This window comes from Zootoca vivipara, chromosome 16 (genome assembly GCF_965207765.1).
Source record: "Zootoca vivipara chromosome 16, rZooViv2.hap1.1, whole genome shotgun sequence".
Classification (NCBI taxonomy): domain Eukaryota; kingdom Metazoa; phylum Chordata; class Lepidosauria; order Squamata; family Lacertidae; genus Zootoca; species Zootoca vivipara.
In genome coordinates this window covers 29,761,756-29,780,881 of record NC_142599.1, presented here as the reverse complement: position 1 = coordinate 29,780,881, position 19,126 = coordinate 29,761,756, and the positions used below count along the sequence as shown (strand labels likewise).

General features: G+C 49.2%; 1 protein-coding gene across 5 annotated transcripts in view; it reads left to right on the top strand.

Moving 5' to 3' along the window:
• Nucleotides 1–17,481: 17,481 nt before the first annotated feature.
• CADM3 (cell adhesion molecule 3) overlaps nt 17,482–19,126 on the top strand; it is a 93,282-nt gene continuing 91,637 nt past the window's right edge. For 4 of the 5 annotated variants that reach the window (XM_088659228.1, XM_088659227.1, XM_088659224.1 and 1 more), the window contains exon 1: nt 17,527–17,961. In XM_088659228.1, coding sequence (XP_088515354.1) covers nt 17,880–17,961 — 82 coding nt within the window. In that variant the 5' untranslated portion in view covers nt 17,527–17,879. Of the gene's footprint in view, nt 17,962–19,126 lie in introns of all 5 variants that reach the window. The other variant, XM_088659225.1, reaches the window with a different exon arrangement.

Sequence of the window (19,126 nt, the reverse complement as noted above, 5' to 3'; positions counted from 1 at the left end):
TGGACACAGAGATCCACCTCCAAGGGCCTTCTGGTGGTTCCTTCACTGCGAGAAGTGAAGTTACAGGGAACCAGGCATAGGGCCTTCTCGGTAGTGGCACCCACCCTGTGGAACGCACTCCCATCAGATGTCAAACAGAGGAACAGCTATTTGACTTTTAGAAGACATCTGAAGGCAGCCCTGTAAAGGGAAGTTTATAATGTTTGATGTCTTCTTACTGTGTTTTAACTTGTTAGAAGCCAACAAAGTCAGATGGGCGGGATAATAATAATAATAATAATAATAATAATAATAATAATAATATTGAATAACACGCCCCTATTTTCTTCGGAGAAATGTTAGAGGGTATGTCCCAGTCAGATGAGTGGCATCATCATAATAATTGCAGTGTTTCATCCATGAATTTTAGCATTTTTTATATATCCTCCAAATGTGAGGATGTGGCTATGACCTTTCCTCCGCTCCCAATATGCTTCAGGTTTGTTTGCTCATTTTGCCAGAGAGTAGCTTGAAGAAGTCTCAATTTGAGCTGATAAGAGTCAGAACGTTGTTCGGGTGTTGTGTGTAAAGCCTAGGGGGGGGGGGTTGACTGGTGCCAGATGGCTACTGCTTGAAGGGGCACAGAATACTTAACTACATGGGGCTCCTTTGCAGAGGATTTGCCCCGCATGGACATGGTCCTGGGTCCAATCCTTGGTGTCCCCAGGAAAAGCCCTGGCCTGAAACCTGCCAGTCAGAATGGACCATACAAGCTAGATGGACCGGTACTCTGGGGCAGTATAAGGCAGCTTCCTGCATTCCTATTTAAACCATCCCTAAATTTAGAGCGTTCGGGGACTGTCATCTTACATCATTTCTGAAGGAAAGGCTGCCATTCAGCGGCAGAGCACATCATTTCCATGTAGAAGTTCCCCGGTTCAATACCTGGTACTGCCAGGCTGGAAACGGCCCCTGATCTGAAACCTTTGGAGAGCCTCCGTCAGTCAGTGTAGTCCAGGCATCCCCAAACTTCGGCCCTCCAGATGTTTTGGACTACAATTCCCATCTTCCCCGACCACTGGTCCCATTAGCTAGGGATCATGGGAGTTGTAGGTCAAAACATCTGGAGGGCCGCAGTTTGGGGATGCCTGGCGTAGTCAGTACCGAGCAAGATGGACCCAATAGTCTAAGGCAGCTTCCTATGCTCTTATACATGTCTTTGTAACATAGTGGGGGAGGGAGATGCAAGGAACCGACACCCCACGGCAAACTGTGCATGCTCCAAATCCCAGAATTAATTTTAGAATTTCTCTGTTAAACTGGAATTCAGGAGGGAGCAGAATGCATATCAGAGCAAGCCAGAGGAACAATGAAGAAACAGGGGAGAGGGAACGTCTCTTGTCCTGATTTCTGGGTTGTTTCATTCCTAAACTTTATCCGCATCTTCTCTTCCGAGAACTATTTTTTCACCTTGTATGATTGTTTACAGAACAAGCGCTCCACACTTTTGCCAGGCTAGTAAGTGGGTGTGGATTAGCCAGAGATATCCCTCTACCCAGCTCTCCTGACGTATCTAGTTGCCAATGGAGTTTGGTTTCAAGCTGCCCTTTCTGACCACCAAACCTGTGGCTGAGTGGACCAACAGAAAGACCCCAATGGGAATTTCTAAGGGTGGCAGTGATGGTGGGGGAGCGAGGTTGCATTGGTGCTCTTTGTACAGTAGGCTAGTTTCTACCCTGGCTCACACACCCCTCTCTAGCCTCCATCCAGGCAACCAAAACACATGGCCAAGAGTTCAAGAACAAATTCCAGCTCAGGGAGTAAAAAAAACCCACCCCTCTCAGCTGTTTAAAGTGAGGCCAGTGAGGAGGGGACAGTTCTGAGGGCCAGTTAATGATACCTGGGGGCCACAATATGCCCCTGGGCCTGAGCTTCCCAGCCCCTGATGCTGAGAGTCCACTTTGCAGCACTTCAATCAGAAGAGAGAGCTTGAGGTCTTATCGTGGAGAGGACATGCGGCTTGGTAATGGGCATGCCAGCTTAGAACAAGGTCCCATCACTCAAAAGGCATGCTTGGGGCTTTGACGCTGTGCGGATCTGACTCCTTCATCCTCCTGTCATAGATGCCTGCCCAGGGAATGATTATCACCAACAGCCATTCGGGCTGGGATGGAGGGAAAATTAAAAACAGTTTCAATCAAAGCCACCTGCAGAGCTCTGTCTTCCTCTCTCTCTCTCCCCTCCCCACTGGGCTTCCCTAACTGGGCTTCCTGCCAGCTCTCCCTCCCTCCCTCCCCCTGCAAACTCCCTGGCACCAGTTTCCAAGCAACAATATTTGAGATACGGCTATGAACACATGATGATTATTTTATTATATGTTTCTCCCGTCGCGTCACTGAGAGATCCCCGACGTGAAATCTGCCAAGTTAAGCACTCTGGAAATACATGCTGGGGTGGAAAGAGAGAATAATAGGTCCAGGAGCTGGGCGCGGGGGGGGGGGGGGTTTCCTCTCCCTGCCTGCCAGGAAAGGGGGTGGGCTTGGTGCCTTCCTGCCTGAAGACTCTTCTTGGCATGTCTTGGATCCACAAGGGAAATGAAGCATTCAAGAATGTAGCTTAGCAGATCTCTGCCTTGGGATTGTCTGAGGAACAGCAATCTCTGAGATCCACCCCCCACCAGAAGACGGCAATGTCCCTGAGGTTGTACCTTCACATTTCTCAAAGGAGGACACTATTCACTGCTTCCTCACCCTTCACTCGACTTGGAGCTTCCAGAAAAAGGGGAAATCTAAAGATGACTCAGCAAAGCAGAACCTGCCCCTTTTAATTCCAGCTACCTGACAGACTTGGGGTGTTCAACTGCTTCCCCACTCAATCAAACACAGAGCAACAACCTTCTTCCTTGGGAGCTGTCTGTGGTCCTGAACATCACCAGCCTGCGCACCACAAGAACTGTCCGTGGTCCTGCACATCATTACCTGCTCCTGGCTGCTGGTGAACTCGCATCCTGGATCAACCTCCTCCAGGTGTCTCCACTGCCCATCATCACAGCATGTTTTGGCGAGAGAGGAATCCGAGAGGAGCTGCGGTTTTGTCTTGTGACAGCCTCGCAATACTTTCCTCAATGCAGATTTTAGCATGGGGGTCGGAGGTGACATTTTTGCATTGTGATCCAGTAAAGGGGCATTGCACACACCTGCAAACCAACCCCTTGCAGGAGCTCCAGGGGTAGAACCACAGAGCTGCATGCTGCCTCTCAGCATACAGATTGGAGCATGTATCAGACAGTAAATGATTCCTAGGCTCCAGGGGCAGCATCTTAAAAAGCAAAGCAGAGACATCACCTTGCCTACAAAGGTCCGTATAGTTAAAGCTATGGTTTTCCCAGTAGTGATGTATGGAAGTGAGAGCTGGACCATAAAGAGAAGGCTGATCGCCAAAGAATTGATGCTTTTGAATTATGGTGCTGGAGGAGACTCTTGAGATTCCCATGGACTGCAAGAAAATCAAACCTTATCCACTCTTCAGGAAATCAGCCCTGAGAGCTCACTGGAAGGCCAGATCCTGAAGCTGAGGGTCCAGTACTTTGGCCACCTCAGGAGAAGAGAAGACTCCCTGGAGAAGACCCTGATGCTGGGAAAGATTGAGGGCACAAGGAGAAGGGGACGACAGAGGACGAGATGGTTGGACAGTGTTATCGAAGTTACGAACATGAGTTTGACCAAACTGCGGGAGGCAGTAGAAGACAGGAGTGCCTGGCGTGCTATGTTCCATGGGGTCACGAAGAGTCGGACACGACTAAATGACTAAACAGCAGCAGCAGCAGCAGCAGCAGCAGCAACAACAACAACAACAACAACAACAACAACAACAACAAGGCTCCAGAGGGAGTCCAGATGTGCGGGCTGGAATTGCCTTTCCCTGACCCAGGAGAACTATAAAGGGTTGCTGCCTGTGGTCCAGTTGTGATGCCTGCATACAAGGTTCCTTCAATACTTAAGAAAACTGAGATAGGTTTAGGGCAGGGGTGGAGAAACCTCAGGCTCAGCAGCCAAATGGGACACACACACCCCAGGACTCTGTAGCTGGTCCTTGGTTACACCTCCTACCAGAGCACAGTCCTAACTAGCCCCACTCCTTGCCCTCCTCAGGTCCTTTCGACTGGCTGGAATACAGCCTTGAATGTCAATGACGACTCTTGCTGGCTTGCCTAGATGAAAGATTGTCAGGGTTCTGCTAGCGTGCATCGAAACTAGCCTACCATACAAAGGTAACATTTATATCTGTTGCTCCATCTCCTTTTGCCTGTGGCCCTGCACATCACAGTCATGCGGCCCTCGCTTGCCCAGATGAGAATGTGGCCCTCATTCTGAGTTGGATATCTTCAAGAGGCACTAGGTTAGCTAAAGATGTTCAGCCGATGACCTATCACCAGCGGAGAAAGCCACAAGCATTGCCTTGTGGGATCAGAGGCCTTTGGATTTTTATGGGGTGGGGTGGGTTGACATCACTGGACCCCCATTGCACCAGGAGCTTTCAGTCGCGCCGTGATGTATGGCCTGTGAGCTGTGCCGGCTAATCCAGCAACTTTCAAAAATGACAGCTCCCGAGGAATGTTATTTAGTGTGCTCTCCTAGCGGAGGAACTGTGCACATATTTACCAGGACAGCCACGGCAGAGGCAGCAAACACTCTCTTTGACTGTGCCAAGCGGACTGCTTCTGTTTGCCTCCCCCTCTCCTCTGGAAAGACTAAGCCTTAGCCTTCCTCTCCACTGCGGCTGCTTCAAAGGAGGGTGGAGAGACACAGCCACTTCCTAAACACACCTGGCTGATCCAGCAGCCAGCTGCTCTTCTCCTAACAAGCTCTTCACCTTGGTAAGTACACAGATAGCTCCACGATGGTGTGCGTAAGAACAGCTCTGCTGGATCAGGCCAATGGCCTTTCTAGTTTTCTCCATGGCCAACCAGATGCCTCTCAGAAGCCCACAAGCAGGGCCTGAGTGCAACAGCAACTATCCCCTCCTGCAGTTTCAGAATCATGCTCCCTTTGGCAGTGGAGGTAGAGCATAACCATTGTGGCTAGCAGCCTTTGATGGTCTTATCTTTCCTGACTCTGTAAGAGAGATGGCACACAAGGAAAAAAGAGTGGGGAGGGAGGAGGAAACATGAAAGCTCAGGCCCTGCCCTTAAAGTTACAGTTCTTATAACAACCAGCTAGTGGAATGGCTGCTACTATGTTGACTGTCGAGGGAGACCAAAGGCAGCTGGTGTCTCAGCAGAGCCAAAGGAGAGGTCCTGCTTCCCTCCATAGCTGTCAAGTTCTCCCTCTTTTTTTAAGGGAAATTCCCTTATGCTGAATAGGCTTCCTCGCAAGAAAAGGGAAAACTTGACAGCTATGCTTCTCTCCTCTCCATCTGCTTTGCAGCTTGCTTTAAAAAAACACACACAATAGCTTTTTTATTGAAAAGCATTTTCCTATAACCTTTATAGGAAAGAAAAATGTTCTAAAATATAACAACTGAAACATGGTAGGGGAAACCCAGACTCAGTATATCATTATAATAGGGCTTAAGTTACTTACCCTGCAAAGATATCTGATGGGAATGACATACGTCTCTTAGGAAAACATTTAACCAATGGCTCATTATTTACAATCGAGATGAATAGATAGCAATACTCCGTAATGCTTCTTCTACGGTGGTGCTCGCTAAATGCAGTTTCCAGTAACGTAATCCAACCAATTTTTCCTTTCCTTTTTTTTTTTTAAAAAAGAGAAACTTAAAATCTGCCAACGGATTTAATTGGGTGCACTAAAGTAACGGCCTGCATTCAAATTAAATTTTCAAAAATGTAAAATCTGCCAGCAGATTTAATCAAGCACATTTTAAAAAACTCGGTTCAAATACTTCTAATCAATGAGTCAATGAGCAGCACAATCCCCAGCCATGTTGACTCAGGAGGAAGCCCCTTTGCATTTGTTTGGGCTCAGCTGAAGGTTTTTGGGTATGTGATTGCACACTTCACAGGGCTGGCACAAAATGCTTTGTTCCCTGAGGTGAAGGAAAAGATGGTGCCCTTTCTCATTCCACTTGCGAGAGAGCCAGTGTGTTGTGGTTAGAGTGATGGGCTAAGGCCAGGGAGGCCAGGGTTCAAATCCCCACTCAACCATTAAGTTCATGGGGTGACCTTGGGCCAGACACTCACTCTCGGCTTAACCTACCTCACAGGGTTGTTGTGAGGTTACAATGATGAGCAGGGAGAACCATATATTTTGCATTGAGCTCCTTGAAGGAAACATGGGATAGAAACAAAATAATACTCATGATCATCTTGCTCTGCTTCAAATGATGTATACATTTCATCTTGTTGTTGTTTCATCGTTTAGTTGTGTCCGACTCTTCGTGACCCCATGGACCATAGCATGCCAGGCACTCCTGTCTTCCACTGCCTCCCGCAGTTTGGTCAAACTCATGTTCGTAGCTTCGAGAACCATGTCCAACCATCTCATCCTCTGTCATCCCCTTCTCCTTGTGCCCTCAATCTTTCCCAACATCAGGGTCTTTTCCAGGGAGTCTTCACTTCTCATGAGGTGGCCAAAGTGTTGGAGCCTCAGCTTCAGGATCTGTCCTTCCAGTGAGCACTCAGGGTACATTTCATCCACCCACCTCAAAACTGGTAGGTAGCCAGAAAAGGTGCAGAAAATGATAACTTTTAAAAATAAAAATAAAAAAAAATCTTTCACTGATGGTTCAAATCAAACTCCAATAGAATATAGCAGACGACTCTACATTCACTATTTCTTCATAAGACATACCTCAATTGGGACTTATGACTGGTGAACAAACACTATATAATATTGTCCACCCAGAGTAGAAGCATACACAATGTGAGAGTGGGAGGGAAGTAGAATTGAATGTCCATACATGATCACTGCAGGTGGGACGCAGGTGGCGCTGTGGGTTAAACCACTGAGCCTAGGGCTTGCCGATCAGAAGGTCAGCAGTTCGAATCCCCGCGATGGGGTGAGCTCCCGTTGCTCGGTCCCAGCTCCTGCCAACCTAGCAGTTCGAAAGCATGTCAAAGTGCAAGTAGATAAATAGGTACTGCTCCAAGCGGGAAGGTAAATGGCATTTCCGTGTCCTGCTCTGAATCGCCAGAAGTGGCTTTGTCATGCTGGCTACATGACCTGGAAGCTGTACGCCGGCTCCCTCGGTCAATAATGCGAGATGAGTGTTGCAACACCAGAGTCGGTCACGACTGGACCTAATGGACAGGGGTCCCTTTACCTTTACCTTACATGATCAATACCAAGTAAAATCAGACTTAGTGCTGACCTGCCAGCCATGGTTCTATTTCTTGATATAAGTCAAGAATGGCAATAACATGGCTGCATAGTCCATAGGTTCAGATCCTCCAAGTGCCCCTGTTTTCCAGGGACAGACCCAGATTTGCAGAAGCCATCATTCCGGTTTCTGATTTGATCCATGAATGTCCCACTTTTCCTTAGGATATCCCTATTTTCATCTGAGAAGTGTTGGAGGGTATGGAGTTATGCGACCCCCTGAGCCAAGGAGATAAGTGAATATACAACCTTTAGAATATACAATCTCAAGGCAGCCCTGTGTAGGGAAGTTTTTAAATGTTCAGTTATTTTGTGTATATGTTGGAACCCAACCCAAGTTGCTGGGGCAACCCAGTCAGATGGGTGGGGTATAAAGAATGAAATGATGGTGATGATGGAATAGGACACTCCTATTTTCATCAGAGACATGTTGGAAGGTATGTAGGTTTAGGTTTGTCTCTCGGTATTCTTAATGAGTGGGTTAGCTTTCCAGAGCTGGTAGTGTGCAGGGTAACAATTGTGATATGGATTAGAGCATCCTCCTTCTAAGGGAAGGCTGAATGTAGGGGGAAGAAATGTATTTATAGTTTTCAATCCATAAAGCATTTCAAGTAGTTAGCTTCTTAACCAGTGGACATGTCCCTTCCCAAGTGCCATCATTTCTCTGCTCCAGATTATACCTAGCACTGCAATTTTTACTATCTGTGGAATGGCACATAAATTGAAGTCAAAATCTGAAACGAGGGAAGTGGAAAACAACAAGGACAAAGGTTTTCTTCTGCATGAAAGGATGCAGATTCTCCAGCCACCTTCTGTGGCTTTCCCGTTCCCCTTTCTCATAATGCTGGGTCAGGCCAATGGCCCATCTAGTCCAGCATCCTGTTCTCACAGTGGCCAACCAGATGCCTATGGGAAACCTGCAAGCAGGATTCGAGCACCGGAGCAACTCTCCCCTCCTGTGGCTTCCAACAACTGGTATTCAGAAGCATCGCTGCCTCCATCTGCAGAGGCAGAGCATAGCCACGTGACTAGTAAAACTGTTCGGAATAAGATGGCTATGGAGCCCCCTGGCCACCCATGGCAAAACCTAGGAAAGGCAAAACTACCCCACTGTTGGGATCCAGTGGCAGAGGAAGCCGCTGCGTCACCCGGGGCGGCAAATTGCCGTGCACCGGGTGGGTGTGCGTCGCTCGTAGCGCGCGTGCTTCACTACGTAATGATGCATGCGTCGCTACGTAACGAAGCTGCACATGTGCACTATGTAGAGGGGGTCCAGTATACCTGAAGGAGCGTCTCCACCCCCATCGTTCTGCCCGGACACTGAGGTCCAGCACTGAGGGCCTTCTGGCGGTTCCCTCGCTACGAAAAGCCAAGTTACAGGGAACCAGGCAGAGGGCCTTCTCAGTAGTGGCACCCACCCTGTGGAATGCCCTCCCACCAGAGGTCAAAGAGAACAACAATTACCAGACCTTTAGAAGGCATCTCAAGGCAGCACTGTTTAGGGAAGCTTTTAATGTTTGATTTCTGTGTTTTAATGTTTTGTTGGAAGCCGCCCAGAGTGGCTGGGGGAACCCGGCCAGATGGGCAGGGTATAAATAATAATAATAATAATAATAATAATAATAATAATATATTATTATTATTATTATTATTATTATTATTATTATTATTATTACCCCCCGTGACTTCAAAACGGAGCCTCTCGCCTCCTGGGAAAAACCGCGCCGAGAGATGCTTTGTACTGGGAGGCTAGAGCTGGAGGCTCCGCTTTGAAGTCACGGGGGGGCGATCCCCCTCTACGTATCATGCATGTGCAGCACGATGCTGCGCATGCGTGATATGTAGAGGAGGACCGCGCTCCCCCCCCCCGTGAATTCAAAACGGCGCCTCCAGACTCTTGGTAGAAACCCTTACTCGGCTTGGTGGGCGGGTACCACCCTGGAGCTGGAGGGGGGGGTGACAGTTGGTTCCCCCGACTCCCAAGCCGAGCCTCCAGCCTCCAAGTAAAAAGCCCGCTCAGCGCGGCACGGCGCGACGCACCAAGCAGCCTTTTTACCGGGAGGCTGGAGGTGCTCGGCTTGGGAGTCGCAGGCTGGGGCGCCAACTGTCACCCCCCCCCCCAGAGTGGAACCTGGGGCGGACCGCCCCTATCGCCCCCCCTTGCTACACCCCTGTTGGGATCCACCAAGCAAAAAGCCTATCTTGTCCAGCGTCCTAAGAAGAATCAGTGCTAAGATAGCAGCCACCATAGAAGTCCACAAGTCGGGTCTGAAGTTCATAGGCATGTCAGTACTTTTCCAGCAAATATATATTCCCTTGTATAGAAATAGGGTAGAATGGCATTTAAATCTAAACGTCAGCCTTGGTAGTGGGGCAGTGTCCTATACTACTAGGGGGCGCAGCAGTAGGGGGCGCTAGCCAGACCAGCTCCTCAGATATTTGAAGATAGCAGTTATATCACGTCTGAGTCTTCTCTTCTTCAAGCTAAACACACCAAACTCCCTCCACTGTTCCTCGAGGGCTTACCGTAGTTTCCAGGCCCTTGATCATCTTGGTCACCCTCCTCTGTACATGTCTCAGCTTGTTCTCAAACTACAGTGCCCAGTTTACGCACATAGGTATGTATTAGGAGATGTTTGCTCTAAAATGCCGATGAATTTTCATGAGGATTTTTATTATTATTTTTTAAAAAAAAACTGCTAATTGCTGTGGAAAGGTGAGAAACTGAAGATTGGTAAAAATGAGAAGCCGAAAGAAAGCAACCTCAAGAGATTCATACACTTCTATCCTCAACTCACTTCCTCTCCTGCCCTTTGGAGCTTTGCAGGCTGAAAAATGCACACACACACCCCAAGCCCAACTGCCCTTTTTTCCTGTGATTGTACCTAGTGTAACTTCTATTTAACCTGATTCTACAGCCTATTTCCCCCCAAGGTCTGGCCTTTGGAAGGGGATATTGCGTGCACATCTGAATCCACTCCACGGGGAGCAGTTCTCCCATCAATCACCTGGCTGGACTTGCAGCCACTGGTTAAAGCAAGCCTGATGTCGGCAGACAGCGTTATTGGACAGTTGTTAAGATCCCGTTGTGCTGCTGCTGCTAGCCAAGGCCCTCTTTTCTGCCTCTCCAATGACTAACAGCTGGACATGCACAAAACATGAAACTCTTAGTCTCAGGGTTGTGAGTTCGAGCCCCACGTTGGGCAAAAAGATTCGTACGTTGCAGGGGCTTGGACTAGACCCTTGCGGCCCGTTCCAACTTTTCTGATTCTGTGATTCAGGGCCCCACAATTCCCAGAGTGGCTTAACATTTCATTTACCTTTCCAGGGAACTCGGGGAATTGTACCTCTGTGAGGGGAGCAAGGATCTCCTGACAACTCTTAACAAACTACAACTCCCAGGATTCTTTGGGGGCATGATGATGCTTTGAATGCAGAGTTAGCATTGGATGCAGCCCCCAGCCAGCATTCTGTGCTCACTGAGCATGCTCAGTCCTCATTGGGCTGTTTTTGCTTTGTAGAGATCCATACTCGAGAAACTGAGGTTGCTATTATTATAAATGATGTGTGTAGGGAAGTGGGGTGGGTAAGTTATCTTGGATTAACCAGGCCAGGCAAAACATATTTCAAATTCCGAAATATTGTCAAGCCTTCCCCCAAGACAGCCCCCTCCCCACCCGATTGCTAGAATCCTATATGCAAAATATTGGATGAGAATTGCCGAGATGAATTGATATATGTGGGTTCCTGCTTCCAAGGCAAAACATTTACTGATTTCATCAGGGCCAGACACAATAGGAAAAACATTAGAGCCGTCAACTGCTCTTAAAGAATGTTGAGTTGATAAATCATCAGCTCCTTAGTTGGGGAATGGAAGTAATTAATTGATTGAATTTAAATGAACGTGTTGGCCGCCACAACTTCAATAGGCATGTGATATATAGGTTTATAGACACCTGGCAGGAGCAGCACCCTCTATATTTTGTTGGACTACAACTTCCATCATACTTGACTATTGGTGGTGCTGATGGGAGTTGACACTTGGAGGGCCAGTTGTAAGGATCAGGGTCAGAGGAAAATGACATGCCCAGAGAAGAGAGGAGCAATTCACATAGAGGGAATACATATGCAAAATAAACACAGTGACCCATTGCAACGGCAGTGACAGGTAATAACAAAACAATCAGCCTGACAAGGTTAAGTTTAGCATCTGTAGCGGGAAAGGAAACCTGTGTCTCCTTTTTAAAAAACAACATTCTTATTGAAAGTTTTTTTAACATATTAAACACTAAAATTCAAATTCATTTATAAGAAAATAATAAAAAGCAATATATCAAAAGGGGAAAAGTCCATATCCTTGACTGGGATGCGGGTGGCACTGTGGGTTAAACCACAGAGCCTAGGGCTTGCCAATCAGAAGGTCGGCGGTGAGCTCCCATTGCTTGGTCCCAGCTCCTGCCAACCTAGCAGGTGCTGCTCCAGCAGGAAGGTAAATGGCGTTTCCATGTGCTGCTCTGGTTTGCCAGAAGCAGCTTGGTCATGCTGGCCACATGACCTGGAAGCTGTACGCCAACTCCCTTGGCCAATAAAGCAAGATGAGCACCGCAACCCCAGAGTCATCCGCAACTGGACCTAATGGTCAGATGTGCCTTTACCTTTATATATATCCTTACAAAACACAATTATATGAGAAAGAGAAAAAAGAATAGAGAAGGAATAACTAAAGCAACCCTTTATCGAATTTATATCGTGCATATCATATCATTTATCCACACAGTAATAACCAAACAATCGGCCTGACAATGTTGAGTTTAGCATCTGTAGTGTGAAAGGAAACCCACGTCTCTCTTAAGGCCCAAATGAATACCATTGAATTTCTTGATGAACTCTCATCCAGCAGTTTCATACTGGAGCCTGCCTGTGAAATTCTCTTATTTTGCATACGCCCTAGCTCTTAAAAGAATCGTCACCATTGGCACTTTCCAGCATTTAATTTCCTCCAGCTCTACTGCATACATCAACAGCCCCGCTCTACCCACAAATGTGCCAATACTGGGTCCGGGTCAAGAAGGTGGTTTCTGCATGTGCTGTAGAAGGAAGTGAGAGGCAGATGGGGCTTGTCAACCTGGGAAGGAAGCCCATCTAGGAGAAGGAAAGCTCTGATCCTAAACCTCTGCTGCCTTGTGGAAGCAGAAAAGACTAAAGAGGTAAACCTTCCACAAATCTGGAGTGGAGTCCCTAAGATGGTTGGATGGCGCCTTGTATACACACCTCTTTCCAGAAACTCCTGCACCCCAGCCGGTGCCAACCGCCTTGCTCTGCTTTCCTTTGGACCACATCAGTGAGGTCAAGAGGAGGGTCTTGTCATCTAGGCATCCCAGCCCCCCCCCCATACACACTGCCCAGGCTTGCGCCCTGCAGAGGTCACTGTGGTGATGCTAATGTGGTGATTTGACCTCACCCCTTGAGGCACACTCCATTGTCTCTCAAGACAGATGGATGCCAACAGTTTTTACACAACACGCACACACCCTTTCTGTGTTCCCCATCCAGGGAAGAAAAAGGCACTGTCTTGAGTTCAAGGGCACACACAGCCAGGTGGGTATGAAGCAGGGCCCATGAGGGGGCATGGCATGGGGGGGGAGTTTCAAGGGTCTCTGGGCCTGAGATTCCCCATCTTTGTTCCAGAGGATGCAGAACGTGTTGGCCAAGCTGTCAGTCAGAGGACTGGGGGATAAAGAAGCTGTTCTGTTGCCACAGCTGCCCCCACCCCAATAAACTGCTCAGAGAATTTCTCCTCTCCCTGGGGAAATTCCATGCAACAGGTCCCTTCTTTACTCCTGAGCAAACTTCCAGGCAGTTTTCTCTGCTCCATAGTGGCAATATCTGTGTTTGCTTTCTCCCTGTCGTCTGGGGTTTGCCTGGAGGAGAGCATCCCTGCATCTTTTGAAGACTGATAGGCACTGGTGTGTGTGCGTTTCTGCATGCTGGAAGATCTCCTGCTATTTATTGTTGTTTGTTATATCCTCACTCGCCACCTCCTCCCACAGCTCCAGATGCTCTAGGGCTGAATCGCAGAGGTTTGTTGCAGTAAGATCGTCTTCAGCAACCACTGGGTGTGCTGCTCTCCCCCCCTGCCCCCCCTGCTGCTTTTAGAGTAACGGTGTGGATTTGCAGGTGTAGAGACCAGCAAGGAAGATCTAGAGGGGGAAATCCTCTTTCCTGTGACCTTGTAGGAAAAGGAAAAGAGGAAACAGTGTTGTTGTTTTTAGGGAACATAAAAAGCTGTTTATAAAAGGCTTCCACTTGTGGTGCAGAACAGCGCTTAGCTATATTAGGGAGGTGTGAATCCCGCCCTCCAAATTTTGCGAGTCTTACACATTTCCTTTTTTTGTTGCCTCCCTTAAATTTCTCCAGTGATTTTCTCAGGGAGAGAAATTCAGTTGATGGGGGACATGATGAGGTTTGTAACAAGATGGAGAACCCAGATAGGCAACAAATTTGTTTTCTCCCTCTCCCATAACACTCCAGGTAAGAATAACCCAGTGAATTTGATGGGCAGACGGGTGGCGCTGTGGTCTAAACCACAGAGCCTAGGGCTTGCCAATTGGAAGGTCAGTGGTTCGGTCCCTGCTCCTGCCAACCTAGCAGTTTGAAAGCACGTCAAAGTGCACGTAGATAAATAGGTATCGCTCTGGCGGGAAGGTAAACAGCGTTCCCGTGTGCTGCTCTGGTTTGCCAGAAGTGGCTTAGTCATGCTGGCCACATGACCCGGAAGCTGTGCGTTGGCTCCCTCAGCCAATAAAGATATATTAGTGGCACAACCCCAGAGTCGTCCGCGAGTGGACCTAACGGTCAGGGGTCATAGAATCATAGAATCATAGAGTTGGAAGATACCACAAGGGCCATCCAGTCCAACCCCCTGCCAAGCAGGAAACACCATCAAAGCATTCTTGACATATGGCTGTCAAGCCTCCGCTTTACCTTTGCCTTTACCTAGGTCTAAGACAGGAAGCTGTTGTCTAATGAGCTTACGGAACTGACTGCCACTCTATGTTGTAATGACTACTCAGTTGTTGTTTAGTCGTGTCTGACTCTTTGTGACCCCATGGACCAGAGCACGCCAGGCACTCCTGTCTTCCACTGCCTCCCGCAGTTTGGTCAGACTCATGTTGGACAGACTCCATGGACAAACTCCCAGTGCATAGGTCTAATTGTTAATAACAGAAGTGGCTCACTGACTGGGACGGAGCTACTATGCCAGCTTCTCTGGGTCGCTGTTGCTTGGTGTGAGGCATGTGGGCAAGCAGAAAGTAGGAGCATCCAGGAAGCATGGGCATAGCCAGGATTTTTGTTAGGGTGGGACAGGACATTTGTTGGGGGGCAGAATTCTATTGTTTTACTTGATCTAGGGTGGGGGCAGCTGCCCCCCTGCCTCTCCTTAGCTACACCCATGCCAGGAAGCTCTTTTGCTCAAGTGTGCATGAACAATTGAGAGTGAACATTACAACTCAGCAGTAAGAGGAAAGCACTTTGCACATGCTCAGAATATTCCTTTCATCCATCCGGGCATTAGCTCTGGCAAATATGGTGGTGAATAATACTGCTATGCATTCTGTTTGTTTCCCCCCCCCCAATAATATTTATTGATTTTCAAACATTTCAACACTAAAACTATAACAAAAAAGCAAAAATAAAACATAATAAGGGGGGGGAAACATATCAATTCTTACATTAACTTGACATTGTGGACTTCCTCGATTCCCCCCACACTGGGTCCATTTATTAAATCTAAATTAAGCAATTTTCCTTTATCATCTTAAATCATTCTAACACAGTTTTTCCATTATTTCACAACCAATTCTAATCTACACAAAGGAAAAAAAAACATTGACTATCCTCAACCTATAATTCATTAATTAATCTAAATCTAAAAGCTATGCATTCTGAGCTGGTTGTTGTGAGTATTCATCCTTGTTTATCTTTTGGCATGACTCTTTAGGACCAGATTTTTTTGGGAGGGGGGTGTCGTCCTCTTGGATGCCTGAACTCAACCACATCTATTTTCTTCCACAAGCCCTGTGTTCAGCTCTGTATAGGGAAGTTTTTTTGGGACGCGGGGGGCACTGTGGGTTAAACCACAGAGCCTAGGGCTTGCTGATCAGAAAGTCGGCGGTTTGAATCCCCGCGATGGGGTGAGCTCCCGTTGCTCGGTCCCAGCTCCTGCCAACCTAGCAGTTCGAAAGCACGTCAAAGTGCAAGTAGATAAATAGGTACCGCTACAGCAGGAAGGTAAACAGCGTTTCCATGTGCTGCTCTGGTTCGCCAGATGCGGCTTTGTCATGCTGGCCATATGACCTGGAAGCTGTACGCCGGCTCCCTCGGCCAATAACACGAGATGAGCGCCGCAACCCCAGAGTTGGTCACAACTGGAACTAATGGTCAGGGGTGCCCTTTACCTAGGGAAGTTTTTAATGTTGGATGTTTTACTGTGTTTGATGTTTTGATTTTCTAGAAGCCACCCAGAGCGGCTGGAGCAACCCAGTCAGATGGGCGGCATATAAATAAATAGTCAAAGTAGTAGTAGTAGAATTATTATTATACAGCTCCGTGGAAACCCCTGAACTCTTAAGGTCTGCATATAGTAGAGGCACCTCCTTCCTGATTTTCCCATAGCCCTGCCCTGGTTCCTATTTCTTGGCCTGCATCTCCAGTGTACCGGTAGGAGAAGGATGGAACTAGAACACACTTAGGAAAACTGCAAGCTGCCTTATATTGAGCCAGACCACCGGTCCGATTGAGTTCAACATTGTCTACATTGATGAGCAGCAGCTGTTCAGAGTTTCAGACTGATGTCTTTCGCCTCCAGCCCTACTACCTCTGATGTATGCCATGTACCCACACAGTGGGAGCTTACTTTCCAGCAAACGCACTCAGGGTCAGGCTTTCGGTGTTCAAGGGCTGAATCCAGGCCTCTCAGCCCAATTCCAGACTGAGTCCAGCTGCAGCTAATCTGGCAACAAGCCCTACTTGACTCTTTGTTTTGACACCTGGGACAAATAACCTCCTTGCCCTAAGGCAAGCACGGCCCTGCTCCTGAAGGCAAAGTTTTCTGCACCCAGGGAATGGGAAACCTGTGGTCCAGGCATCCCCAAACTTCGGCCCTCCAGATGTTTTGGACTACAATTCCCATCATCCCTGACCATTCGTCCTGTTAGCTAGAGATCATGGGAGTTGTAGGCCAAAACACCTGGAGGGCCGCAGTTTGGGGATGCCTGCTGTGGTCCGTCAGATTCTGCTGAACTCCAACTCCCAGCAGCCCCAACCAGCATGGCCAATGGTCAGGGATGATGGGAGCTGTAGTCCATCTTGGCTTCAGATGAGTGGGTTCAATCTGGTCACATGTCGCACCTTCCAGCCTGGAGAGGGTCGGATCCAGGGTGCCAACCTGAACAAAATATTGGGGGGGAGGCAAACCCCACACTGCATAATCGATTACATGGCACGGTGCACGCACTCACACTATCAACTTTGGGGGCCCGGGCCCCCCTCACAAATTTTATTAGGGGGCGAAGACCCCTCGGCCCCTAGGAGTTGGTTCCTATGGTCAGATCGAAGTGGCTTTGTTTGTCCTTTGCTATCAAGGTGGCCAGCCGCCCAGCGGTCAGGACAAGATCTCCCCTCGGGCTCCCCCCCCCCTTTTTGGACGACGGGGAGGGCTGCTCTTCCAATATCCAACCCTGGGGGGGGGGGTCATCATCATCATCATCAGCTGCAGCCCCGATATCAGCAACAGCATTCCACTCCCTCGGGGGAACGGAGCCAGCTGGACTGCACCAACTCTCCTCTAAAATGGGGGGAAGGGGAGCGGGGAGGACAACAAGAGAGAATGTGGGTACCCAGCTAGACCTGCCTGCAGGGATGAAGCTCTGAAACTGCGATGGGGTGTGTGTGGAATCGGTGCAAAACATTGCAAGCTCCCGACCCCTCTCTCCAGTTCCATTCCAAGCCCCCCCCCAAAAAAAACCCCTTCCTGAATTTGTACTGGTACAGGGGTTGGGGTAAGGGAGAGGAGACTCCCCTCCCCTCCCCTCTTTCCTACCTCTCCTCTCTCTCCCTCCCGTCTTTCCTCGTCCTCCCCCCTCCTCCGAGGCCGAATGGTCTCGCCCTGGTGCTCTATTTAATCCCAGCTACTGCCGCATCCCTTCTCTCCCTCTTTAGTCAATACAGCAGCATCTATTTTGCCTGGACCCTCGCTCGCTCACTCGCCTCTCTCCGCGCCTGGGGTTTGTGCCACTGCGGTTTGGACCCAGAGAGAGAGAGCGAGACAGAGAGATCCACCGGGGAGAATTAAAGAGGCAGCGCGCCAGCGTTGATTTCCCCCCTTTTTCCCCTAGTGGGGAGGGGGAAGGACTTTAAGTTTGCTAGAAACCCAGGAAGAGGACTGTTTCCCCTCCTCTCCCCCTTCGCCTTCCTGCCTTCCTCCTCTTTCCTCTTCCCTCTTCCTCCCCCTCCCTCCCCCCGAAGGCAACCACCGGACCCCCCACCATCCCCAAGATGCTCTCTCCGGCTTGCAACGTCTTAATCCTCCTGGGGTCTTTCCTGATCGCCGCCAGCCAAGGGAACCTGTCTCATGATCGTGAGTTTCTGCCTAGCAAGAGGCATCATTTTTATTATAAAAAGGGGGGAAGGGATTGAGGATGTGGTAGTGGGCGATAAGGCATCGATGTGTATTATTGTGTTGGATTTTTTTTTTAAGGCTCGGGGAGAGAAACAAAGGAAGGGCCGGGATGGCAAGGGTTAAACAGCCAAGAGGGTGTTTGGGGATCGCGTTCCGTGGCTCGGGGCTGCGGTGGGAACCTATAGATGCGCATCATATGTGCGGGATATTTTTATTTATTTATCGCGAAAGCACCGCACCGTCTGTTTGTGGCTTGTGGGGCTGCGGAATGTTTATTTATTTTTTGTCAAGGTGGGTTTCCGCGTTTAAGACAATCGAGGGTGCTGGTTTTCGCTATCCCACAAAAGACGGTCCCTCGTCCTTTTCTGGGAGCGTTAGATAAAATGTGCCAGTCTCCCGACTCCAGTGTGCCAAAATGTGCCAATCGCCTGGCTCTTTCGAGAGAAGGGGTGCCCCCCCCTCGAATGCAACCTGCCTGCTTTCCTCCCTCCCTCCCCTCTGTAAAAGGGATATTCTCGCACCATAAAAGCCAATCTCCTGGGATGAACGGATGGCCCATTTAAATAGGCGGCCCACCTGTTTTAAAAGGGCGTTGGAAGGGATGTCCCCATCCTTGTCCGATAACGGGGCAAGGCGGCTGGCCGGGACACCCTGGAAGCCAAAGGGGGTCCCTCCCTACTCTGTTTTTCGGGGGTGGGGGGGGAGAGAGAATGGTGGCTGGGTGCTGGGTGAGGAATAAGAGGGGATGGCAGCCGCCCAGACTGCTGTGTTGATGTGTCTGGGGTGGGGTGGCAAAGCTGCAGGAACGCTGCCAGATCTAATGTATGCAAACACACCCACATTGGGAGCGAGCAGGCGCTTAAGAGCGGGGAGGGGCAGGTGGGTGGCGGAAGAAAGGAGGCGATGCTGGGTGGGTGGGTACTTCGCCTTGCCAGCAACATCAACAAGCCGAGTGGGGCTGGCTGCCTGGCTGGCTAGGGACGCTGCCGCAGCAACAGACGCAAGGCTGGCAAGGCGAGGGGCAGAGGGCGATGGCACCGGCTCCGCTAGCCGCCTCTTGCCAAGGCGACGTGGGCTTGGCACCCGGCAGGGCCGCCTGCGGGTCGCGTCGCTGGCTTTGTTT